Source organism: Poecile atricapillus, chromosome 9 (assembly GCF_030490865.1).
Source record: "Poecile atricapillus isolate bPoeAtr1 chromosome 9, bPoeAtr1.hap1, whole genome shotgun sequence".
In the NCBI taxonomy this organism is placed as follows: domain Eukaryota; kingdom Metazoa; phylum Chordata; class Aves; order Passeriformes; family Paridae; genus Poecile; species Poecile atricapillus.
Genome location: NC_081257.1, coordinates 2,959,624 through 2,986,196, shown reverse-complemented (window position 1 = coordinate 2,986,196; position 26,573 = coordinate 2,959,624). Strand labels below are relative to the sequence as shown.

The following is a 26,573-nucleotide window of genomic DNA, read 5'->3' as shown; positions in this document are numbered from 1 at the left end:
CATCTCCCACTAGAGCAGGGTGCTCAGGGAACACTGCCAGGCCAGGAAATACTTCCAGGGAAGTGTTCAGGGCCAGGCTGGATGGGGCCCTAAGAAGATGTGAGTATTTTGGAGGGTATACAAGAAATTAAAATGTAATTTCAGGATGACTTGTCACCACTGACACCACAGCCTTAGTCCTACCCTTATTTCCCAGTACCAGTAGTACAAGTGTTTGCAAGGCTATTCAGTGACACATTAAACCAGTCTGATCCACACCAAAACCAATCCATGAAGATATCACAGGATAGGAGGGGACGGTGCTCCCTGAATGTGAGAACAAACAGTTTCTGCAGAAAACTTCATGTGACATATTCAGTTTCTTTCAGATAAAAATCAGTATTTATTTGGCCCCCAGCTGAAAATCCCTTCAGCAGACTACTTAAACCAGCACCTTCTTAAGCCACAAAACCAACAGGCAGAACACGCAATTCCTTTTGTCTTTTATTGTTCCTGCCAATGTGACTACCTTTACGCAGGCACATTGCTTTCCTAGATTAAAAACTGTTTTATTAATCTGGAAGCAGTGTTTTGACCTCCACCCCTCCTCCTAAGGTTATCCAATTAACACACAGTTATCCTTTTACAAGTTTTTTTTTTTTTCAGATCTGTGTAAAGGTTACTTGGCAAGAATACATGCACAGGACGTTAAATGGAGACCAACCCACCACTAAAAGGTAATGCACATAGAACATAATACAGTACTTTGACATCATTTCAAATAAATACCCACATACAAATGTAGTAATTTTAAATGTAACAATATTTCTTATGAATCAATAGTGTAACAGAAGATGGAAATATAAGTCCCCACATCTAGGAATAATAATGCTTTTTCCAGCAAACAGAAATCTTTTCTGCACTGTCAATATTAGCTCAATTTGTACTTTTTTTGAGAAGTGGGAGGGCTCCCCTCCAGCAAGTACCAATTTAATCATCCACACGAGCCTCACCAAGCCATTGAGAACCCGGCATGGCTCGTTGATGCACTTGTCTGTTTCTGTTTGCTGAAATCACAATTAGATACAACATGCAAAGGAGATCCCGATGTGCTGCGGTTCACATCTGCACACAGCGCCGTGGCTCCCGCCCCACCACCGCCCGCCACATTCCCCACACATTCCCAGACCCAAACCAGAAATGTGGTCATACACTGCTCATCTATTCATCATGAGTCCATTTGGTTCCCAAAGTGTAGTCAGCTTTGTTCAGGTTTGTGGTTTTGATTTTTTTTTTTTTTTTTCCCCTCTACACCCCTGAATTTGCAAGGATTTGCATGATGAAATATCATTGACTAACAGAATTTTTTACAATTCCTTGAATATATAAACTCTATAGTAAGCCTACCATTAAAAATGTGCGAAATGGGAGTTCACTTTGCACTTATTGCTCCACATCTTTAACAAATTCCAAACCAGCCATTCCATTCCTTCTAAGTGACAGGACTTAGCCTACGCTACTCTAAGAGTCTCCCTTCAAATGATCAAAGGCACTACTGGCAATAATGAGTGACAGAAAGGCGCTGACAGATAACACCCTATCACTGACCACTTTAGAATTTTTCTTTCTAAATGTACCATAATTTGGCACAATAAAATGAAAAAGTAACAAAACAATTCCAATTTGGAATTTAACTGGTATAGTTGTATAAAATTCTGTTAATCGGTAATACTTCAACTTCCTAAAACCCAGGAATTCTGGAATTTATATGTAATACTACTTATTTAATATTTTTCAAGTGCCTATTACTGTTTTAACCAGAGCAAAGTCAAGTTTTCTTCTTGTTACATTGAACTATTCCTAAGAATAATAATACAATATGAAAAAAACCCCAGAATTTGAATACCCTGGATTTCTTAATGAACATGGCAGTTAAAAAAATCAGTAATTTAAACATATAAAGCATAACATTTTAATAAAAAAAAGATGCTGAAGCACAGCACATAGTTTAGCAGAGCTCCTGCTTTTTGTTGAAACTCTTTTCTTATCACGATCTAGAGCCCCCCCAAAATCTCTGCCACATGCTGATATATAATTCATAAGTCACAAGTTTCAAACTGGAGAAAGACTATGAGCACAAACCACTGCATTTATATAAACTCTTCTACATAAGGAATTAAAGAAGCTAAAGAAAAATATCAAAAGTGCACAGGTTTAACAATCAGGTAAAAAATGAGCATCTGCAATGAAGTAAATTCCCCCATCCAACATTTTTCTAGGAGAGCACAGACTAATATGGTGAGCAGTACATTTGAAGTAGGTTTCTTCAGCACTTGTAAGGTTTCTTACTGCAGCAGCACTTATAGGTAAAGCTTGTTTGTTTTATAGCTTCAGGCAGAAAGGGAAGGTTTCAGGTAGTATATAGGAAAAGGTGTTTTCAAAAGTTAGGATCAGGTCAGTGGTTTCCACTCTGTGTGCAATGGGCCACCACTTTGAACCAGAGTGAGGAGGGCTAAGAAATGATGTTGCACTGTTGGAAAGGCCTTCTCCAGGGACTACTCTACAGCTGAAAAATGGAAAAATAAAATAGCATTAGGAAAAAAAATAAATCAGTGTTTATTTCTCAATCAACTGAAAACTTAACCCCATCCATGTGCTGCACAGGCAGGTTAGTTGGCTGAGGGTCTGTTAGCTGGCTGGGGGAACAGCAGCCACTCCAGCTCACATTTGCCTTCCCACTGGGTGAAAAAGCCTTTGTGGGCTCAGCCTGGAAGCAACAGCTTTGCAGAAAGAAGGATTCTTACAAGTACTGAATAAAGCTTTGCTCTTCAAGCATAAGTTAAAAGCAGTGAGAGTGCAAGAAATGTTTTCAGTGAAGCTTTAGGTTCTCCAGAAACATGCAGGTCAGTATATCATGCAGGCCTATACAGAGAATCATTCAGAAAAGCCTGCTTCCAGAGGTAGGTGATGGCTTAAGGAATTTTCCATGCTTTACCCCAACCCATTGAGACTGATATGAAAGACTTACAGTAGCAAATGAACACCTCAAGAAATTGTTAATCAAGAATTAAAAGACTCAGTCTTAAATATTACCTAAAAATACAAACGTCAGGATCAAGTCACTTTACACGATTCCTAAGTTCTTTTTCTGACAGGATAAACCATAATGGTGATAGACTAACACAGCAGTCAGGCTGACTCTTAGGGTTTTTTAAATATTTGCAGGAATGACTGAAGATGGAAGTGATCACTAAGGCTATTGGGCTAATAGCAAAATTGCTCATACTTGGAACTGAAAGAATGAGCCAAGCCTGAAAGCAATAGTCACTGTCTGGTGACTATTGAACACCAGAACACCAGAATTGTTACAGAAAATTCCAACTAATTTAAAAAAAACAAACTAACAGTGCATTCAATTAGTTTCTCCAGTTTACCTTTTTGCCATCAGTATTTCGCAAAAGTACTGTCACTAGAGATGTGGAAGCAGTGAAAACTGTGTTAAAGCTCCCTATTATGGTGGAAGCAGAACTGTTACTGAGTCTTTTACAGCAGAGAAAGTTAGCACTCAAAGTCTGCTTTCACCATGTATTTTTAAATTGTACTTAATGTAGGAATGAGAAAAATAAAGGCCTTTTGGAAGATTGTGCAGCAAAGAGAAAAGCAGGATTGAAAATTATAAAAGGTGTCTCTTCTAAAATATCAAGCCTGCTACTTAGCAATATTAAAGCTCAAATTCAGGAGAATTCAGTATTTTCTAAAAGAAGTAATAGCAGACACACAGGGCCTAGTTTCTAAAACCAGAATTGAAATTTGTTTAAACCCCAAGCGGTCTTGTTTTGGAAATGTATTAGAATTTAATCACTTGAGGTTTTTTTCCTTCCTCTCAAGATCAATAAATGCAATTCTGTCTCTGGGCTGCAGCATTTCCCAGCTTCGTAGCAAAGTTTCATTTGCTTAAAATCTCACTGTATTAATTTAGAAGACTTCCCCTCAACATACCTAAAAATATCTGGGAAGCCAAAATCTCCCATGGTTTCCCCTCAGTGGGAAAACCAGCCATGCTCTTATCAGCTTCTGTTAGCACTGGGGCATCTCCTGCGTGCCCACAGAGCGAGCTGTGAGCATCCACAGGGAGGGCAGGGCAGCACAACCACAGCACAGGTTAGAATGGCTTTGGGAACCACCGCACCGGCACAGGCTCACGTTTCTTTTAGTAACACTACAGGCATAAAAAAGTATTTCAAAGAGTACAAAACAAACAGGGATTTACATTAAAATAAAGTCTGAGGCTAGGCACTTCAAACTCCGGGTTAAACAAAGAACTGTGCCTCTCAGTGCTCCACAAATTTTCCACAATTTTAGAAGCAACATTTTCAATCTTTTTCTCTTATGTAGGCACCAATTAGGAAGTACACTTTTATACTATCAACTTATTGTAATTAAGTGGGTATAAAGGCCCCTTAAAAGTCCAGTATCAGACAAAGGTTTATTTGTTTTTAAAGATTAGTATGTGCACTAAGCTACTTCATAAATCATTATTAGCAGGATGATCTGGATCAATTTCCTGTGCCTCTAATGTAGAGCCCTGTGAAACACATGGCTTGCATATGGAATGCAGTATCTTCCATTTACTTAAAAAAATTATCAGAGCTCTGAAATGCTACCTATTTAGGTTAATACTGAGAGCTGAGAAAAACTGTTTGTGACCAACAATGCTAGACCATAGTTGCATTAATTCTACACATACATATTGTGTGGCTACAGGTTCTTTCCTGTACAGGACATCTCAGACAGGTTCTTTCCAAAGTGTTATGCTTGCAAGGAACAACATAAGACCACATAGATCCTTTCAGGATATAACTTCTTAAAGAGGAACTGTACCAGGTAGAATCCCAATTCTTAACATTTTAAATTTTCTATCAGATGGAGTTAATATTGCATATTTTTAATATAAATGTGCAAGTTTCTTCTGATTATCCCTCTGAAGAGAGGGATGCAGAGTGTAGATAATGTACCAAGTTTTCTTCTAGCTTTTATAGCCTATAAAAGCTTTAGGACTTTGGTTAGTGGTGATACAACAGCAAGTATTTAACATCCGCTACAACAGGCAAATTAAGTTTTACACCAGTTTTCAAATGCTCTGCATTCCCAAGACATAGCTCTAATTTTAACCTTTGCTTTTCACCACTTAAGCTACAGTAACAAGGAAGGTTTTCTGTTTGTTTCTGCCTACGAAAGCATTTATTGAAGTATGCTGCAATCCTGGAGAAAGGATCACATTTGTGCTATACAAACTACAGTAAGTAACACCAGATACGTACTCTATCAGGTGTACTCTTAACACTTACCATAAACAGCAAACACCAGACATGTTAATTGTGGAAAAAGCTAATTGCTTTCCACTATTAACTTGTTAAAATAGCATCCCCATACTTACGCATTAGTTACAGTTTAGATCATTGTAATACAATCTGTATTACCTGGTTCAACAACATACTAGTACGAGTCAACTCACTGTGACGTTAGATAGTGGGGATTTACGCTGACAGTTACAGCATAAAATAAGATGCAGAATATGGTTTTTCTAGACATGTGTCCTAGTCACAATAGATTTTATATTTCTCACTACAGAACACCTGGTTGTTCAGTACAGACCCGTCAGACCTGTCTGCACAGGACCGAACATGACTTACACTGGGGTTACTGCCCTTGGCTTTGGAGGCAGACTTTGTGCGCACCCTTTTGGACTGCTCGTGGTCCAGTTCCAAATGTTCCAGGCGCTGGGTCAAGGCCAGTTTCTGTTGGATAGCCATCCGAAGCAAGGAGTTCAGAGTCTTCTTCTCATCCTCGGCTGCTGCAAGTTGCCGCTGCATTTCATCCAGCTGTGTGACATATTCATCACATCTGCAGTGAAACACATCAATCTTTAGCATTTCCATTATAAACACCTTCCAATATAAGCCGCTGTGTCCAGCCCATACAGCAGCAATAGCTTTGCAGCTGCTTACACTCTTAAACAGGAACTTAACTAAACTTGTAGAAAACCACAACTTCTCCTCACTGGGGTTCTTAAAATCCCACACTCAGCATTTCATGTATGTGCCTTTCAAGATGGTGTATAATTAACAGCCTCCTTGCAGAGTGGAAGTTTGGAGTCCGATGTAACTCTACTCACGTCTGAATGGCAGTGAGATGTCCTCCCATAGCAAGTAGACCCCATGCAGTCATACTACTTTTGTCTCTGCTTACAGAGATCACAGTGGTTCTAAGCTTCAGGTTGGAGGGGGTCTGAGAGCAGCAACAGGAGCATTGTGAAATGGCCACCTGAACTGTGCCATTTGTTACTTTATGCAAAGTCCAAGCAACAAATCCCCAGTGGTGACTGAACTGTATTATTAAAAACAAGCATCTTTCAGAATTCTATTTTAACCTACTCCAATAATGCTATAAATAGTGCTGTCTTCTCAATAGCAAGTGGTCTTTTTATTTAATTGTTCTCACCATCAAAATCAAGTTTAAAACAATTAAAGGAACTGATTTAGTGGGAAGGCTGGGATAAAGCTGTATAAATGCCTCAAGTTGTTCCATCTACAGTCATTGTCACTGAGCCTGGAAGCTGCTTAACTTGCATCATGAACAACTTAAAAAATTAAAGTTTACATGTAGGTACATATTTACTGCACAGAGACAACATTTATGCATATGGATAGAGAAGTAAATATTCATAGGTACCAGCTGGAATTTACCATCTGCAAAATGCAGCTTCTTCATAAAAGCAAAATTATCAGCAGAGAAGTTTCTTTAAATTTTGAAATGGAGAAGGCCCTGACTTTAAGGGACATTTATCATTAGGTAATATAAAGCAGACTGGAAAAAAAAATCCCACCACAAAACAAAACTGCATTGATATGCAGATTCATCAGCTGTGTTTATACTTATATCAAGCATCAAAATTCTACTCTCCCTGCTTTTAAATAGCAGATTTTAAATTATTTTAAATCCTATAGGATTAGGCCTATATTCCTAATTATATTTGCCTGGGAATAGAAATAAGAAAAAGAAAAAACCAGATTTTTATTTTTGAATATGCAGAGAAATTAAACAGTAACTCAGAAATAGAAATGTAAAGCTGCATGAATTATAACTGCGCTGCAGCTTTACAGACCAGGAAGTTTGGGTGAGTTTGGGGTTCCCACATGCACAGGAATCTGTCCCCTCGCATCTCTGGGCATCCTGCTCTGAAGCTCCTCACAGCCACTCCCACACTGTGCAGCCCAGGGAAACCAATATGTGAGGGGTCTTTCTCTAAAAGAAAACAAACCCAGGAACCTTCATCTTGCTGGAACCAACATGTGCCCTTCTCAGTGTGCTCAGATGGACCCACACCAATCGCCAGACTCCAGGGAGTGGAAACCAGACTCAGGGCCAGATCTTGTCCCATTGACTCATTTCAGCTCTAGAGATGAACTGAGACTGAAACAGTCCTGGGAAGTCTGAAAAGGCTAAAATAATCTTGAAAGCATAAGAGTCCTCCCCTCTGAGGGAAGGTGCCACCAGCTCCAGAAGGAGGGTGTGGTCACAAAACTGAACAGCTCCCAGCATCCTACTGACCCTGTGCCCTGCTCCAGAGTGTCAGAGAGGTGTCTTCTTCCCCTGAGGGTGGGAGGAAGACACAGGTTAAAGATTTCCGGGAGGTCAGTGGGGCCATGGGTTTTTTTCCCCAGCTTTCAAACACACTCATGACATCTGAGGTGAAAAGCAATGTCTGGTTATATCAGAAGTGACCTTTCTACTGTCTTTTCTGTGCACACCTCAAACCTGATTTCTTCCAAGCTCCACTATTGCAAACCAGGGGGATGCCCAGAATAGCACTGCCAATTCCTTGAAGAATGGAATGCAATTGCTTCAGCAAAATATGATCTGGCACTGGAGTGACCTGTCCCTGTTCCCCTTGTTTCATGCTCAGTATTACCCTCCCAAGAGATTTGGGCAACATAAAAATACAGGGAGGTTTCTCCCCATCCTCTTTGAGCTTCTTTCTTGTGAATCAAAACATATCCACGTTTTTGTACAGAATGCAAAGTTAATGTAGACCAAAACTTCAGCTCAGTGAAGACATACAGCAGAGAAGTGTTAATACAGGCCAGCCAGAGGGGGCAGATCTCTTCACACCCACCCCATTTGGAACAAAAAGAGATTATGGAAGAGAAAACAAAACCATTGCAGTATAGCAGAACAGAGACTTCCTACACCATCTTCCTTATATTCTGGTATCGCTCCTGCCTCTGGACAAAGCACAGCCAGTTGTGCCAAAGCCAATGGCTGACTGGTGACAAAGATGCCTGGCATAGTCTAGAAAGCAGTGAAGTCTTTCCCATGTGAGCCAAGCTGTAATTAAAGCCAGGATTTTGACTCCAAATGATTACTGTAACAAGTCATTATCTCATAGAGCTTCCTGTTAGCACAAAAGTTCACAGCATCAACTGACTGTCCTTAGAAATTACAAGGTATTCACTATTTCAAATATCTAAATTGGTTGTTTGGTCTTTTGTTTTCCATAGAACTCTATTCAGGAAGTTTTTCCTTCCTTCCCCACAAAAGGGAAGTGTTGTCAGTAGAATATATGCAGCTGCAGTTTATAACTGTACCTGAGCAACTGTTTTCTCCTTTAGAAGAGACGACTGGGGGAGAGGCAGGAGGGTTAACTACTCAGCCTTCACATCCTGAACCTGCTTTCCTGATTCTTTAATCCAAAAGGAATCATACAGCCTCAAACTCAAACCTTGTCCTGGTGCAAGCATGGCTGTCCTGAGTCAAGGAACATCCCACTGTACAAAGCACAGCAATCATTTACTGGAATGAAATGGCAAGGAGTTTCCTAGCAGTGGCTGTAGATGCTGCACGCAGAGGTGGACTGGGATCTGCCCCACTTTCCTCCTTCATGCTGCTCACTGACTCTCAATTTAATTTTCTCAAAAAAAACCAAACTAAAACCCAGCAATGTTGCCTCCCTAACCACCTAGGACAGCACAGGCTCTAGACCTGCTTTAGCTGGCAGCAGCAGCAGCTATGGCAGCAGATCTTTGTGTTCTGTGTATTTTTACTGCTTTGTTTGACAGAACAATAAAGGCTCCTTCCCTTTTACAATTAAATTTGTCCTGTGCTAGGCTACTTCCCAGCTATATTTTCAATAAAATCAGAATAGAAGATGTCTTTCTTTTAAAAACACCTTTGAAAGAAAATGATTTTGCTTTCATGCTTTTAGGAAGAATATTAAATTAGTATAAGCCTGTTGTACTTTCACACATTTACAGCTTTAAGTACATAGTGAACACAAGGCTTTGATGCTCCCCATTTTCTTACTACAGCTAATTAACAACAAAAAAAAAAGAAGCTTAAGGAAACATCAACTAGTTTTTTAAAGACAATGCCAGCTATATACAAATATCTACACCGAGAAACTAAACATCCTGAGTGTTAAATATAATGATGAGAAATAAAAACTAAATCTTCAAAAACTCTCTGAAGCCAAATTATTGAAAAACCTAACTTGCCATTTTCCAAAGCTGCATACCACTGCTTCCCACAAACACTGGTTTGGCCTTAGCTCTACAGACTGCTTTATGTAAGGGTCAACATGTAGTAGTTTTAATACCATTTACAGGTAAATTCACTAGTGAATCAGGCTTTGCTCCAGAAAAAAAAAATAAAAAAATGATGTAACCAAGTGCACCTGGGCATTCCTCTGTTTTCCTCTCTTCCCTGCAATCAATGAGGACCATGTGACAACTCTCAAGGAAACAAGATAAGCGACTCAACAGTGACTGAAGGAGGCATTAGAAAGAAGCATCAACTACTTCCCCCTCAAGAGATTAAATTGTCAACCCACTAAGGAAATTCAAACATGCAGGATTAAAATCACAATTTCTCAGCTTTATTAAAAGCTGGCAAATGTATTAGCATAGACACAGTTATAATGACATGCAAATGAGCACTGACTGCATTCAGCTGTAAGAGATCAGCCACCTGCTGTTTTTAACTCAATCTTTATATTACAAATTGATACTAAAGACAGATTTTAAATACCTTCCCCCCACCTTTTCCTTACTCCAGGATCTAATTCCAAGCTCTTCAGCTCTCTCCACAGCACCCAAATTGTGCATGTGCTTTGGTTTTTACAACATACAAGCACTGGCACTTTCTATGAATTGTCAAACAAAACAAGGACTTGTCAATCTAAAATACCATGGAGACACGTAACTGCTGCTGCAGTAATCTCCCATATTTTAAAGACTTTCCACTTTGATTAAAACCAAAAGGACAGACAAACTGCCAAACAAGAGCTGGCACAGTATACTGTGAGGAGCTCTCTGCACCACTATTATTTCACAGGAATGCATCCTGTGGCTCACTCTCCTTAGCAGCAGTGTCCAAGCAGAGCACCAAGAACATGAAATGGTAGTGTGGACACAGACACTTCAACAAATCCCTGGAAGAACACTGCTACAACCCAGGGCCTAGCTACAAGAGGCACCTTCATCAAGGTTGAATCTCTACATATACAGCATTACATTTTAGTTCTCAGACACAGAGTCACAGAGTCTAGAGCAGGCACCTCAGTGCCATAAATGTGAGTGTGTGTACAATATCTCTTACAGGGTTTTGTAGCATGCCTATTGGATACTGAAATGCCTTTGTCTGCCTGGACATCTCCTTGCTTTCACATGGATGCTAGCAGCCCAGACTTTTTACTGTCTCTAGATGTCATTCATTACCTCTAGATCTAGCACCAGGAATAGGAGGTAAATGCTGTTATTCCCATCTGAGAATCCCTTTCTGGAAATTCTCAAAATTCTTTCTGGCTCCTCTGAGCATTAATGAGGAACAGCTGAGGGAGTTCAGAAGAACTGAAGCTGAGGGAGAACAGGGAGCTGGGTTTATTTAGTCTTGACTAAAGGAGGCTCAAGGGGGATCTCACTGCTCTCTACAACTGCCCGAAAGCAGTAGTGACAGAGGGGGCAGTTTCTTCTGCTGTGCCAGTTTCTTCTGCCTCCTGTGAGAGGATCACAGGAAACAGCTTTGAGCTGAGACAGGGAAGATTCAGAGTAGATATTAAAATGTTTTCACTGTTCAGGTGGTCAGGCATTGGAATAGGTTGCCCAGGAAGGTGGTGAAGTCACCCTTCCCTGGAGGTGTTCAGAAAGCATCTGCTTCCAGTGCTGGGTGATGTGGGTTAAAGGTTAAATGGCAGTGCTGGGTTGACAGTTGGACTTGATGATCTTAAAGATCTCTTCCAAACTTGGTGATTCATTCAGTGATTCTATGTGTCAGCAGGGTTTTATGTCTGTTAGCACCACAAAGCACAACTAAGCAGAAGCAAGTTCCAAAGACAAAACAATCAAATCAGCTGACACAGGTCAATGAAACGACAGACAACAACTGCAGGATGGACAACCTAAGAATAACAGGATGTTTGCAACAGTTTTACCTTTTTCTAGATCATCAAGGTAAAGCAGAGTCCCATCTTCAGTGTACAATAAATGCTCATTCTGCATTGTTAAATGTCACTCCTTCTCAAAGCTAATGGCTTTAAGAACCAGGGATAACAGGTAATCTCCCAGACAATTTGAATAGATACTGCCACAAGAGCTTTGTGTTTTGTAGCAGCACACTATATGTTCCTCATCAATAGGAGCATATCACAGACACACACACTGCAAGCAATGAGCTTGGGAAAAAGCACCAACTGCTCCACTCTCTGCAGGGTGGATGGGAAGGATGTTCAACTCCTCCCCACACAATCAAGGAACTTAATTTTGTGGAGTTCACTATACTCTTTACCTTGTAGCAAACATAGCTCTCAGGGAAGAGAAAGTGGCAGCGTCTTCTTTCAAAGCCTTCAGCTCATTGCGCAGCTTCATCATGGTCTCCGTAACCATCGCTTTCTCATTCTCATACTTGCTTTTTAAGTTGGCAAGGGCCACTTCTGCAGTCTGTTGGTTACCAGGGAGAACATAAACATAACATTTAATTAAACTCTTCATCAAATGGCTGGCTAAAAGATTTTTAATCACTATTCACATGATGAAACAATTACTTTGTACTGGAATGTTAAACTTGTGGTCAACTTATCTTGTACAGATAAAATAAAATTTCATTTCTGTACACTGGGAACAGACATAGCTGTCTTCTACTCCCATTAACCATGCAGCAGCATCAAGGAAGTTACAGAATATAGATGTAGTGAAACCTATCTTCTAGCAACACAAAAGAACAAAACAATCTACTTAATATCTTTAAATGCATTTGTCAATCACTAGCACAGTTCTCTAACCCTTAGAGAATTTTACCTATCTTACATTTGGGACACCTTTATTAAAATGTGAAAACTTACTGTGCTTATTTCATTCTTAAGAAACACTATACCTTTTTTTTTTAAGATAATTTCAATTTAACTGTAGAGAAGAAGACAAAGTATGTCATGTGGTGCTTCAATGGAAGTTATTTTCACCTACTGCACTGCTGATGTTGTTGAATGTCCAATCCCAAAAGACTAATTTCATATTTCACCTCTGTTATTTTGCCACATTCTTGTATCACATTCTGATCTTGGAAAGCTCTCTTTTATTTTTGAGTTTGAGAGAGAACAATACTTAAATCTCTTTCAAGGGTAGCTACTAGAATTCTTTCAAGTAGGAAACCTCTTTGTTTTAGGTGTCCTACATTAAATATAATGTATGGCATTCTCATCTAATTCAGACAGACAGTAGATTGATGCTACCTGAACCTTAATAAAATCTCAGGAGCACATGAGAAGCTGAAGTCAACTACAGCCCCAGTGCTCATCTTTAATTGGGATAGCTGGGTGTCTCTAATGGAACAGCCAGCTTCAGCCTCAGACTAGCCAAATACCAGCAACAAAAGCCCCACAGAGCTGAGGAAATGGCAGAATGACCTCAAAGATAAATCCTCTTGTGCTCATGACCTAATTCCCTGACATGGTAACCTTCAAACCTCTAAGACATGGTTACCTGTTTGTTTGCTTTCAACACAGTTCTCAGAGTTGCTATCTGTTCCCTCTTGGTACTCAGCAAGGACTTCAGCTTCAGGATTTCTTCCATGAGAGCTTCCTTGTCTTTGTCCACCACTGGCCCGAGTTCTTGAGTGGCAACGCGTTGCCTGGACAGCTCGGTTGTTCTGTCCACAGCAGCCTGCAGGTGTTTGATCTGATCCCGAATTATAGCAATCAAGTTGTAAATGTTCATTGGCTCCCTCCGAGGATCTGACACAGGAGATGGCAGAGATGACACTGGGGATGGGCTGCTGTCACCACTTCCATTCTCTGTCTTTCCCAGCTCAATAGTTAACAGCCCTTTAGAGAGAAGAATGGGAGACCTTCTTCCCTTGGCCTCTGGACTACTGCGCCCACCTTTACCTTCCTTGTAGTAGTCCAGCATCACTCTGTTTGGAGTTTCATTGTTGCACATGCACACATGGTGGTATAAATTGGCCAGTTCTTCACTGAAGGTGACTAGCTCATCTTGGGCCACGCTGAGGCTGCCCTGTGTTTCTCCAGCAACATCACTGACTTTCTTCAGCTCCTTCTCCAGCCTGCCCATCTGCTCTCTATCATGCCTACTGGACTTTTCCAGTGAGGTGATCTTTTCAGTGAGAGCTTGGCTCTCAGTCTCATATCTACTCTTCTCTTCCTCATACTTAGACTCACATTCTTTGTATTTTGCCTTCAAATTTTTGAGCTCTTCTTTCAGGTCAGTAATCTCTGCCACAGCCACTTTGTACTTGCACTCCAGGATCTCTGGCCCATTGATGTCAACCTCATAATAGTCTCCATCTTCATGGCTATCTCGGTCCTTCTCGTTGTCAAGGGCAGACTGACGCTCCTTACTGGCCTGCAGTTTCTTCATGGCATTCAGATTTTCAGTGAGCCTGCCAATTTTCTCATGCTGCTCTGAGAGGGCCCCCCGTGTATTTTCCAGCTGCTTCTGAGATTCCTGCAGTGTCGTTAACAAGTTAACCTTTTCTCTTTCCATCTGAAATGCAGGAACACAGACATCTAGGTTAAGGGAACTGTATCACTTAAATGGTTTTAACTCTAAGAGACAGCAACTTAGCCAGTGGTCCATATGGTTGCAGAAATCCAATCACTTGCACATTATGGGAAAGGCTCTACAATGTATTCTAAAATTATCTCAAGTACAGTGTTCATTGCAAACTCTTTCTTATCTCCTCTTCAAAATGGACATTTTTACACATTTATCTCCCTAGCTGATGGTCTCATTGTGAAAACTTCCTTTCAGCTAACGACAGGCTAAAGTTTATTGCTGTCTTCTATAATATCAAGTAAATTCTAGAAAACACACAGCTACTCTATGGCGAAAGCTTGGAACTTCATGAAAAACTCAGAAATACCAAAACCTTTTCATGTTTTTCCTGTTAAATTTCTAATTTTAAAAAATTCTGACAGTTTTTTGCAAAAGGGCTTTTTCTTACAGAAGATAATTTAAAACACACTTGACAAAATATTAGTAGGAAACAGAAATGTGTACCTTGCTCTAAACTTTCCAATCTCCTAATTGCACAAATACAGCACAGAAATGCTTGGTGCTGATTAAGACTTCATGATCTTTGAACTAATTACAGAAAATATAAGTACAAAACACCTTTTGATGAAGGTGATTAGAGCAACTTTCAATTTTGAAACAAACCGCTATTGTTCTCGCTAGTGACACAGTGAAGTACACAGCAAGTATTGCATTTCCACCAAGGAAAGGACATGACTGTCACTTCCACTGCATTTCAAAAAAAAAGAAAGAAAGGAAAAGAAAAAAGCCGTGGTTTTTCACTGACAAACATTTAACATCCTCAAATTCTAAATCAAATGAAGCATTTAAAAACACAGTATAAACAGTACTACATGAGATGCCGAAAAGACTGAAAGTACATCCCAAACTTGGAAGTGCACAGGTCTTTAGGAAACCCATTTACCTGCACAAGCTGCTGTTTCAACTTCTGGATTTCAGAAATGTTTAACTCACTCAGAAGATCCGAAACCAGACTTGGGGCTGGAGGGAAACTTTCATTTTTCTTGGGTGTTGAAGTACTGTTCTTGCCATTGCTGAGTTTGCTGAGGCAGTTTTGTTCAAATCCATTCATGATTTCATCGTTATTGGGCTCTGTGGCTTCATCGCTGAACTTCAGCCCATCCAAAGAGATGTTTAAGTGGCTGTTGTACATGGAATCGTTGATGTTCATGTAGTGAGACAGCTCCTTCCGAAGGTTGTTCTTCTGCTCCCGCTCTGTCTTCAGTGTCTCCAAGGCCTCCTCAAGCTGGCGCTCTGAGATCTCCTTCAGCCGGATGGCATCTTCCAGCTGGCTATTCAGAAACTCAGTTTCCTCTTCCAGCCTTTTGATTTCATGTTTCAAGCCTTCAAACTCCACCTGGAGATATACAAATGGGGGGAGAAACCGCTAATGAAAATGTCTGCTTGCAAGGCACCAAGTCATTTTGCTTTTGAATGTTTGATGTCACTTAAATATTAATATAGTAATAAAATACTTTTTTTGTTTCAGGAGTCTAGTTATAGCACTATGACTGTAAACATGCTTATGTAATACAGAGACCACAGAATAAATTCATTAAGTAAACTGTCAAATGAGGTCATATGTTCCAGCTCAATCAGGACAAGTGGGAGATACAGTGTGTCTGATACAGAAGCATCCCAAAACAGTCTTTCCTAGCATTTGTTTGATTAACAAATTCCCTGGACAGCCTTCCCACAAAGTTAAGTGTCATATTTCCAAAACCTGGCATGGTAAAGGTACATTTTGACACTCTGCTTCACTGCCATTCAAATACACCACTGGGTTAAAACTGTGATCAAGCTCTGCTTTTATACATTCAAAATAAAATGCTTTAGCATTTCTCTCATCATCATTTCAGCACATCTTGAAAAGGCTACAATTCAGACTCTACACTTCAGACTCACATTGATGAACTTGATGGCATGTTATCTATTACCTCTAATACTGCACTTTTTTAAACCTCTCTTGCACTGAAATTATGTACACAAACGATTAATGTAAAATTTTTAATCACTTGTGGGAAGCAGGGAAGAAACAAAGAATATTTTTCCTTACCATGAAAGAAAGGAACTCATACCATATGATATGTGACATTATTTATTGTTTGCAAATCGGTAAATGCATCTTTGATGTCAACATACAGTAACTTGGGAGTTCTGAACCACACACAGCTTACAAACCAGGAGCCAAGCATGACAATTCAGTGTTGCCTGGGAAAACCTGACAGCTGCTTCTAATTACATCAGTAACTAGAATAATTAAAAACTAGAATTATTTAAAGTTCATAAAATAGGATTAGGACAAGGTAGAAAATTAGATAATCCACTGTCATGAAATGAACAAGCTCTTTGCTCTGTATACTTCCACTGAGATAAAATATTTCAGATTGTAGTCTATTTTCAAAGTTTCCAGAATAAAAATACAGCAGTCAATAACAACTAGCAAGTATTGAGATTGCATCTAGGGTTAAATTTGACTTGGGCCAGAATGGCAGCACTCTCCAGTATTGTTATTCTAGAATGTGAACATAGAGCTGGGAACTTTCACCTGCTGTTCTGAATATGATGAATAAAAAAAAAAAATAAAGGTAAAACCCAAAAGTAACGAACTGCATAGGTTTGATTTTACCAGTTCTCTCTCTCTTCCAGCCTGCATCTAGAGCACAGTAGCCCCTTTTGTCCCTCCTACAGGGCACCCAAAACTGCATAATTAGACCCAACATATGCAGGTGCAGAACAGGTCCAACCTGGAACCCAGTTTGGGGCAGTGAGGCCCAAAGTAATAAAGACTAGCAGAGAGTTTCACCTGGACATAAATAAAATACATTTGATATCCCACACATCTAGCTTGGGAGGGCAGCTTTCGTTCAGACACTGAAGGAGCTCGGCAGCAAATACTAAAGAGATTTTACTACGTGCTGACTACAACAGATGTATTAATGTTGTGCTTCTAAAGAACTTTGATTTTAGGAATATTATAATGGAAGTGTAGAATCAGAGAATAGTTTGGGTAGGGAGGGATCTTAAAGTTCATCTCATTCCTCCCCCTGCCATAGTAAGGAACAGCTTCCCCTAAACCAGGGTGCTCCAAGCCCTGTCTGACCTGGCCTTGAACATTTCCAGGGAGGGAGCAGCTGCAGCTGCTCTGGGAAACCTGTGCCAGGGCCTTACCATCCTCACAGCCAAAAATTTCTACTTAATCTATCCCTGCCCTCTGGCAGTGGGAAGCCATTCCCCCTTGTCCAAGGTCTCTTTCCAGCTTTCTTGGAGCCCCTTTAGGCACTGGAAGGTCTCCCTGGAGCCTTCTCTTCTTCAGGCTGAACACCCCCAGCTCTCCCAACCTGTTTCCAGAGCAGAGGGACTCCAGCCCTTGCTTCTTTGTTGCCTGTGTCCTTCACTTTCCCAACTGAGATTTATTTAAGCAATGGGACTGACAGCTACCTGAAGAATAAGACTAAGACTAGGATAGAAATAATAAGTCCCACCCTGATAGATGAAGATAAGTGAAGCATTCCAAAGACCACATCTAATCTAATTAGCTCCACAAATGATAACTCAGAGAAGTTCTTAAGAAGTTACAAGAATGCAGTTTTCTAAAACTCTGGAAATAGCTGGCACTGCACAATTAAATGTGACCTTTCAGACAAGCAGACACACAGATGTGAAAGTGCAGAGCAACTATAACAGCATTCCAGGTTTAATGAACATAGCTAGAAGAGAAGAGGAGCACAGAAATGGAGAGAGAAGGTAAGGATTAAGTAGCAATTAAAACATATATTTCAGAAACACCCCATTTCCAGATACTGTAGAAGGGGAAGGATGGAAGATGGATGGATGGATGGAGGGCATTGTAAAGAGACACTGAAAAACTACTGTAGCAAAATGACTAAACCAAGTAACAAAACAGAGTGATAGAGACTTTTCTTCCATCAGAGAAAAAGAAGGCAATGGAAGGACTTGGAAGTCAAAGCAGAATCAATGAAGTATTATGGCTATGTATAAATGGAGTTAGAAAGGACAAGTCTTTGTGGTAAAATATAGAGCTTATAGTCTCAAAAGTAGTACAGAGGTAGAAAATGAGTAGCTGGATGTTCAAATAAGACAGAACCATACTGTAACACAGGAATTAACTGGTGCTACCAAAGCAATGCTCACTGGTTGAAAAACTTGCCTGACTTTGCTTCAGGACAGACACTTGTTTCTGGAGACAGATGTTTTCCTCTTCAAGTTCAGTATAGTCTTGCAACAAACGTGCTTCTCGGAATTTATATTCCTTAATATCATCCCGCAGGCGAGTCCTTTGAATCTCCACATTCTGGTTAACCTGGAAAAACAAACAAACCCCCAAATGATGGCAACTGGTTCAGCTACAATTAAATTCCAAAATTTCGTATCTTTTATATATTTTTTATGTGCAGTAATTAATTGAATTGTATTGAAACAGAAACTCTTCCCCTCACCCTCTGAAATTACAGAAAACCAAGTCATTTACACAACAATTAGATTTTGCATTCTTGCTTTTCTTACAAATTCTCACCACTGATTCTGAAAAATGTCAAGAAACAAGCAGGGAAAGCAGCATTCACACCTGTGTTGTTTCACTGGCTGTAGCAACCAGCAAAAGTTTTCCAGACCAGAAGTCAGTGCCCAAATCTGTTTCCACTTTAACAAGAAGGGCCTTTTCACAAGAGAAAGACAGACTCAGATGACTCCAGATGTTCTTATTTGGACATGTATTCGCTGCTGCTTTTCAACAGACATTTTCTTTTGACCAGAGCAATAAGCTGAAAACATGATACAATTAATCCTTTTGGAGAGAGACACAGAGTTAAAACTCATGAAATCTGAGATCTCAGGTAGAAAAGAATAGAAACTGATTGACATAAAATACTCCCTTCCCTCAGGCCCAAGACTTATGCAGGACTTAACAAAAGACTTCAAAGAAAAAGTTACCATTGTTTTGAAATAGATAAGAAGTAAAAACCAATACATTGGTGTAGTATGATCTTGGGATCTTTCATGAATATACAGACACTTAATAAACTGAGCTGGAATATATACAACTATAGGAATGGCTCACTGTACTTAGCTTTTCCAATATTATTTTTCTTCAAGCCTTATCTTCAAACATTTAATTCATACCAAGTGGAAAGTATGTTCTAAAACATTCACAGAATTAGCTTCAGATATAGGCAAATAGGGAATAGAGATTTTTATAGCCGTGCCCATGATGCAATAGGGTGGGTTTCCACAGTTCCAATTCAAAACCTCTGCTAGCTGCTAACAGAGGCAGCCTGTCACTTCAGCTGGCACACAGAATCTGCTGCCTGATCTCACCTGTCCTGCAGCCCAGCCAAGCAAATTTCAGCCTCAGGTCTACAAACTCAGGTTCCCTCCAAGCTCTCCACTCCCAGCCAGACACAGACATGCCAGTGATAGCTAAACACGGTCTCAGCCCTTGAGGCTGTGCAGCAGGGGTCCACTGAGTCACCACACGGGTACAGGCACACACAGCACACACTGAGATAAGGGAAATGTCTGCAGCTGGAGCACGTGCCAAGGCTTGAATCTGGCATGCTCTAAACACAAATACTGAATCACATACAACTGTTAAGACTAATAAATTTAAATTACAATTCCCTCACACATCAGGTAAAGATTAGACTATATAAAATCGTCTGCTTGGTTTTTTTGGCCACAAAGAGAGCGCAACTTCACAGCACACCAAGAAATCAAAATTGCTGAAATCAGACACTACAGTACACCAATGAAAATTATAAGTTCAGCAGAATTCAACAGAACAGAATGACTAGGTTAGAAGAGACTTTCAAGATCATCAAGTTGCTATAGCTCATATTCCATGCCTAAGTGCTGTCCCTCTATCTTTGCACAAACCCAGGAAAGCTGAGGGTTAACACTCACACTTTTATGTCTCCTTAAAAGATGACTAGAATGTGGCAGTATCTGAAAGAATTATCACCTCTAGTTTCAGTGACACTGGAAGCAGACTGGAAATCTGCTCAGTGCACTTTGAGAAGTGACCAGAATCCCTCACAGACAACACGCTACCTCTCGGGTGGGCAGCTTTTCCATTAAGCTAGTCTTAAAGGTTGGGAAATACAGACAAGAGCTGTGCCTGTGTTTCTAGGAACTGCTTCCCTGTCTAAGGACAAGGCTTGATTGCAGCTCTGTTCCACAAAGTTAAAGAAGTTGACTGGCCTGTTTGATCACTTGTGACCGTTTGTACCACAGATCTTCTCTGTTATACCCCAACAAGAGGCACAAGTGAATCCCCACATCTCCAGAGAAGTAACTCACATTTTCTCATCGATTTTACCACCAAATATTATCCACATATTTGTTACTATGTCCTAAAGAACTTATATGAAACACTTGCAGCTGAGGTGCCATGGAATAAGCTGAGCTTCAGATGTGGTGTGGGCTCTTGGACAGCCTCCCCTCCTGGCAGGGGAGGCCAGTTGATTAGCTTAGGACTAGACAAGTATTTCAAAGGAAGGTGCAAGAAAGCTCAGGAATAATAACTGCTGACTGTTTTATCCATCCATCTGTGGCTTACAGTCTCTGTAGTTTTACCAGTCTGAATTTAAGCAATGGTTTGAGCTCTCAAAACAATTTCTGCACCAATGCCACAAAGACTTCTGCTGAGCTACAGATTTTATAAGTAATTAAACTCTTTAAGTAATGTCTCAGCAATTATTTCCCCTTAAAAATATGTGGTTTCAGTAGCAAAACAATAAAAGGTCAAAGTTATTATGTTCAGCAACGTACCTAAATGCAAAAGCCATCACTTCATCAGAGAAAACACACAACTATAAACTTTACTATCCTTCTCTTTGTGCATTGCAGTGTTCTGTTATAATTCCAAGCCTTCAAAAATTAAGGAGGAAAAAGGGATAAAAAGGGAAATTACGCCACAAATATTTGCAGCAAGAAAATATGCACTGGGAATGAAGCAGAAAAATTGCATGTCTCTGTGCTTGGCCTAAAAAGGTTGCTCTGTTTTCTAAGGCAGCAAATCTGGAACTGAGGAAACTGATGCTCAGTACCCACAGGACCAGCATGGCCAAACATGCAGCTCCTTGTCTGTCAAATCACCTTTCAGCTCAAGAATCTTTCCCTTTTTGGTTACATAGCACCAGAAAATGTAACAAATCCAAACTGCAGTGAACCTCCTGCATCTTCACTCACCTCCTTCAGTTCCTGGGCAACAGAATTAAGGCGTTCGTTTTCAGACTGTGTGTTGGCAAGGACATTTCTTATCTGCTTCAATTCTGTCTGCAACTCCATAACCTTCTTCATGTAGTATTCTTCTTTGGTAGCTGATTCTTGAATCAAGGTTTCCTCTCTGCTCTCTCCATCTGCTGCTACCTTCTTGTGGTTGGTATGGGCCTGTCCAAAAGCCTAGAAGAGTCAGAAAACACATCTTTTATCAGTAAAGCTATAACTCTGCATAAGTAACTTCAATTTTAAATAGTTGAAAACATTTACCCTCATATATTTCTTCAAGGCAGAGAAACGTAACCTTTTCCTACACCCTGCAATTCTGGGGTCAGATTTACAAAAGCTAATAAGTGGCAAACACTGTGCTCTTGAAAGTAAACTGCAGCACCCAAACAGTGCCTTGTGCTGCAGAACGCTTAAGTAGAACCTCATATAAACCTTGTAGGAGGGAACAACAATGCAGTGACCCGAGTCTGCTGTTAAAACAGGATTGGCTTTCAGACTGCAAGATGTAGGTACTGCTGCACACGCACATTCTGCAAAACCAGAATCACTGAGCACACATTTGGCATTAGCAGCCTGCTCCCTTTCCCAGGCTGGGAGCTCCCAGCAGCTGCTCATGGCTGGGAGATTACAGCCCCCTCCCCTGGGCTCGGCGATGTCGGCAGGGCTGCTCCGGATCCAGGCTAAGCCAGTGGGGTCACGCTGGCTGAAGTAGGTCAGCGGACAATCCCCCAGCCAGCCCGACACATCAATCCCCAGCAGTGTGCCAGCAAAGGCAGGTCAGAAATCCAGCCCACACAGCACAGCCTGCCTCTGCCTAGTCCTGACATTGGCATTATTTTGCCTCCTCACGTTGCTTTTTTGGAGTCCTCATTCTGTTTGACACCCTTCCAGGTGATGTCCCTGTGGTGGTGCTCTCCACACACGCCCCTGGCGCACACAGACACCCCAGCTACTGCAGGATGGGACAGCCTGAGGCTGGCACTGGCACATGCTGGACAGCAGAGATGGCCACTTGCAGCAGTTTTATTTGTAACACACTGCCAGGCTGATCAGCCACGTTCAATGAGATTAAAAATGTGATCTGCTAAATTGTACACACTCGCACCACAATCCAACCCAAGGCATATTTGGAGCTTCCAGGTGCCATGGTATCTTTTTGAGATACCAAAACATGGCAAATTTTCCTAGTCAACATTAATATCAGGCTGTGTAAAGGACAGAGAAACATCTCATCAAACTCCTTATCTTATGCACTTTCAATTGATCATCTTTTCCCAGCTCTTCAGAAAAATACTGTCAGAGAAGAAAAAAAAAATCTGCTTTGAAGATAAACAGATTTCAGTGCTTTATTATTCCTGTATATTACAGCAGGCACATTAATAGCACAGAAACTACTGACTATACCAGGGCTGAAACAGCTGATCAAGTATGCTAGCTCTGCCTATAATTAAAGGCAAACAGATATTGCTCCTATCAGACTAAATTTTATTTCAGATAAGCAATTCAGAGATACAGGAAACAAATATCTATTGCAGAAATTCTAGCCAGATTCATCAAGATAACCTAAGGGAAATTAAAAAACGCCATATTTCAGACAAAAAGCACCATCTGTGCAAGTCCTTGTCAAATGAATTTCAACAAAGCAGCTTAAAAGCCTAATACCCAAGATCTCCATAAATGTTAAAGGGATAGCAAAAAGCACTCCAGCTCCTCAAATACACTACTTTTTCCCCCTAATAAATTAAGATCCACCTTTTATACACAGCATGTACGACAAATCTCTGGCACAGAGGAAGGGACAATGGGCATCTCTTTGCCCTGTGAAATAGCACCATTTGCTTTGCAGCATGCCAAAACAGCAAATGGAAGTTCAGGACACTTAAAGCCACAGCTGATCAGCCAGACCTCAGAGTCCAGGCATGATTCCATCAAGGAGCTCAGCAATGCCACTACGGGAGAGATTCTTAAGAATAATGACTAATTTGCTCATGAAAGTTCCAAGGCGGATTCTAGGCCGTGGGTTTCTTTAATATCTGGAAAGAAAATGTCATCATTTTTCCCAAGTCACAATTGATAGGCAGTATTTAAATACAGAAATTACCATAGAAGGTGAGACTTTTTTTTTAATCCAATATCCTGCCTTCTACAGAGGCTACTGCCAGATGCTTCAGAGAAAGGTGCAAGAAACCACATAATCTCCTCAAGCTGGGGACTGCCTTAAGCCTCAAAGGAGAATGCCTAATGTAAATTTGGAAGAGCTACTAACACTGAGTAACCCATGTAAAAGACCTCTTTATTTTTCAGAGGTTTATGCATTTTTTTGGCCTCAGTAAAAAAATGAATTCTATATATAAAATCTTACTTTTCCAAGTAACAGTTTTTCATCAGTTTACAAGTTTCCCACATTTCCATAAAAGAATGCATATTTTTGTTCAGAGGCTTGAAGGTGTGTTGTTAACTCCATGGTCAGCTGTCAATCACTCACTATGTTTTGAGACATCAATCACAACTCTCTATTCTCTGCTGATGGCAAGCTGAAGTTCAGTATGTTATCACTACTTTTATGTGTGAGAAGCTTTTCCATTCACTACAACAGACTCTCTGTTCAGAAACTGCCTTCTATTATGGTTTGTCCCACCTGGAGCAGCTGACCCAACCAAACAGGAACTGCTCACATGCACTAACTACAGAAACAAGCTCATGGTCACTCCTACCAAAGGATGCTGCTGTTCCCTGTGGACTCCAGTTATTTCTACACAGTAAGGCTGTTATTTGCTCTCAGCCAGCATGCTTCTGAAGTGTCAGCAGAAACCCTGCCGTTAGCTTGACTATTACTGTCTGGGGTACAGAACTGTGAGTAAACAGACTCTGACACACACACACAACACAAGAAACCTCCTTCAGAGCCATGGTCATCAGGACAGGCAGCCTGGAACAATTCAAGCTGTGTGCATTTATAAGACAGCACTTGAAAAGCACTTCCATTCCAACCAAGCTTTGTTATCTCTCTTGTATGTACTTAGGAACAACCTCAGACATCACTGTTACAAGACATTTTCATAATTCCTGTGTAGAACAGGAAATGTAACTTCTAACAAAATAGAGCAAAATTACAGGGCAATGTAATTACCTGCCATAGCTACAAGCCCAGACCTGTCTTAAATCAAGCTAGTAAAAGGAAAACTGATTTTTTACTGCTATGCATGAAACCCCTAAACTTTTATACATCCTGAAGTCCAGCATCTCCCCCCCTCTACTTTTGCTTTGGCATTATTTAAAACACAGAAGCAGAAGTCAAAGAGCATCCTGCTCTTCCTCCTCTTCCAAAACCTTATTTCTTCTACTAGGGAAGAAAACTATTCTCAGTTATATTGGAATGATAGACTTTGGAGTGTCTCTTCACAGAGTAAAAGTTTCTGATGTGAGGGCTGCAAAACATCATGCTCTGCCCAACAGCTGCCTCTAGGAATTATGAGACACTAATGTTAAGGGATTATCAATTATCTTCCAGATTCCCAAGATCAGGGCAACAGCAAAATCAGAGTTAATGAACCAAAATGCTGCCTTGCTATTTTCTCAGTTGTGCTTGTCAGTGCATTGGAAAGTACTTTTCTGGACAAAGGTACAACTTACTCACAACTATCTCTTCAGAAAGGTGCACAGGACACACAGCAAAAGCCCTCCTTGGGTTTAACACCATCTCAAACCAACATAAATGAACCTCTACCCCCAACACACAACTTCAAATTCTGTAAAACACAACCCCAAATTTTGTATAGCCATTTAGCTCTGAACCAAGCAAACATGAAACACATCCCAGCTGGGGACTCAAAGTTATGTGGTGCAAAGGCAGCGAGCTTAGAGAAGTGCACCAAATCATTCAGACATTAGTTTTTGGTTCGTGCTCATAACCTGCTGGCAAAGCTGCAGATCAACTGAAACCCTGACAGGTTTCCTTTGATCAAGCTGCCACCCCTACCAGCCATGCCAGTCCATGAGATCCTTCTCCTCTCTTCTTTCAAATACACTAAACAGCATTGCCCAATTATAACATCCCTGAAACACACAGAAAATTTACCATAATTTGCTGATGAAGATTTACAAAAATTAGTACCGAAAATGCTATTAAATACTATTAAATCAGCTTTCATGTTTGCAGAATTACTTACATCAGAAGACTCAAGGCATATAGAAAATACATTCTATCATATTCTTAAATAGCCCAGAAAATATTACTGCTGAATTAAGGAGATTACTACAAATTTGAAATGATGGTGTCTTAAATCTCAAGAATTCAAAGCTCTCCAGAACAATTGATAATGGAAAAAAGAATCTGGACAGCAAATGGATGAGGCAGACTAATCCAAAAACTGCAGCGTTATATCAAATGGGCAAACCCAGTTCACTTCAAATGAAGCCCTGAATCAAACTACATTTAGACTGAGTTTAAAGTACTGATTTCCAAAAGACAGACTTCATAAAAGGTGAAACTTCCTCTAGGTTTGATGACAACAGATTCATCTGTTTATGTTACAGGAGGAACAAGATCTCAATTATGCAGATGCAGATAGTTTTTTGCATGAAGCAGTACACTGAAGGATGCTTTCATATAAAACTCCAAGTTTTGAGAAGAAAGTTTTCCCAATTCTCTGAAGTTTAGTGTACTGCTCAGATACCAAGTTCTTAAAAACATTGTTAAAATTTTAAACATGATCTTTTGAAAGCTGTTCTTTATCACGGTGCAGCTGTTCATGGAACACATGAAATGTGAAGAATCTCTGAAACACACTTCTTGGAGAATTCCAAATGCTCTCGGAACAGCTGCTGTGATATGGGAGAAGCACAGACTGATCTTGGTCATGCTCAAAAGCAAGACTCTCAGGCCTTCAGGAAAATCAGAGCAGTTCTGCCTTATTTGCCTCTATAATCTGTGATTCCAGATCTCTACTTAGCCCAAAAGTCATCCAAAATATGCTGGTTATGCTTCCATATTTTCTGGGATCCTGAACTAAAAAGAAGAGTAACACAAAATTCTGGGATGTCACTATCAAATAAAACCCCCCAAAGAAATGCTGGAAAGGGCTTTTTTTGAACAAACCCAGTAGGATTCCAAACCCTCTATTAACCTCTGAAAAGAGCTGATGTCTCTAAAGGCCTGCCAAGAGCTGACCAGAATCCAGGTGCTGCACAGGGGCTGTTAGAGGCTTTGGAGGCTGCCCTGTACTGTCTCTAGGGCACTACCTT

At 40.4% G+C, this 26,573-nt stretch overlaps 1 protein-coding gene across 3 annotated transcripts in view; it reads right to left on the bottom strand.

Annotated features, from left to right (window-relative positions):
- Positions 1-358: 358 nt before the first annotated feature.
- The window catches only part of BICD2 (BICD cargo adaptor 2), a 50,798-nt gene continuing 24,583 nt past the window's right edge, over positions 359-26,573 (bottom strand). The window contains exons 2-8 of one of the 3 annotated variants that reach the window (XM_058845045.1): positions 21,291-21,503; positions 18,253-18,405; positions 14,986-15,438; positions 13,011-14,030; positions 11,821-11,972; positions 5,673-5,883; positions 359-2,545 (exon numbers count right to left, since the gene is read on the bottom strand). In XM_058845045.1, the coding sequence (XP_058701028.1) occupies positions 2,540-2,545; positions 5,673-5,883; positions 11,821-11,972; positions 13,011-14,030; positions 14,986-15,438; positions 18,253-18,405; positions 21,291-21,503 (2,208 nt within the window). In that variant the 3' untranslated portion in view covers positions 359-2,539. The other 2 variants (XM_058845046.1, XM_058845044.1) reach the window with 2 other exon arrangements.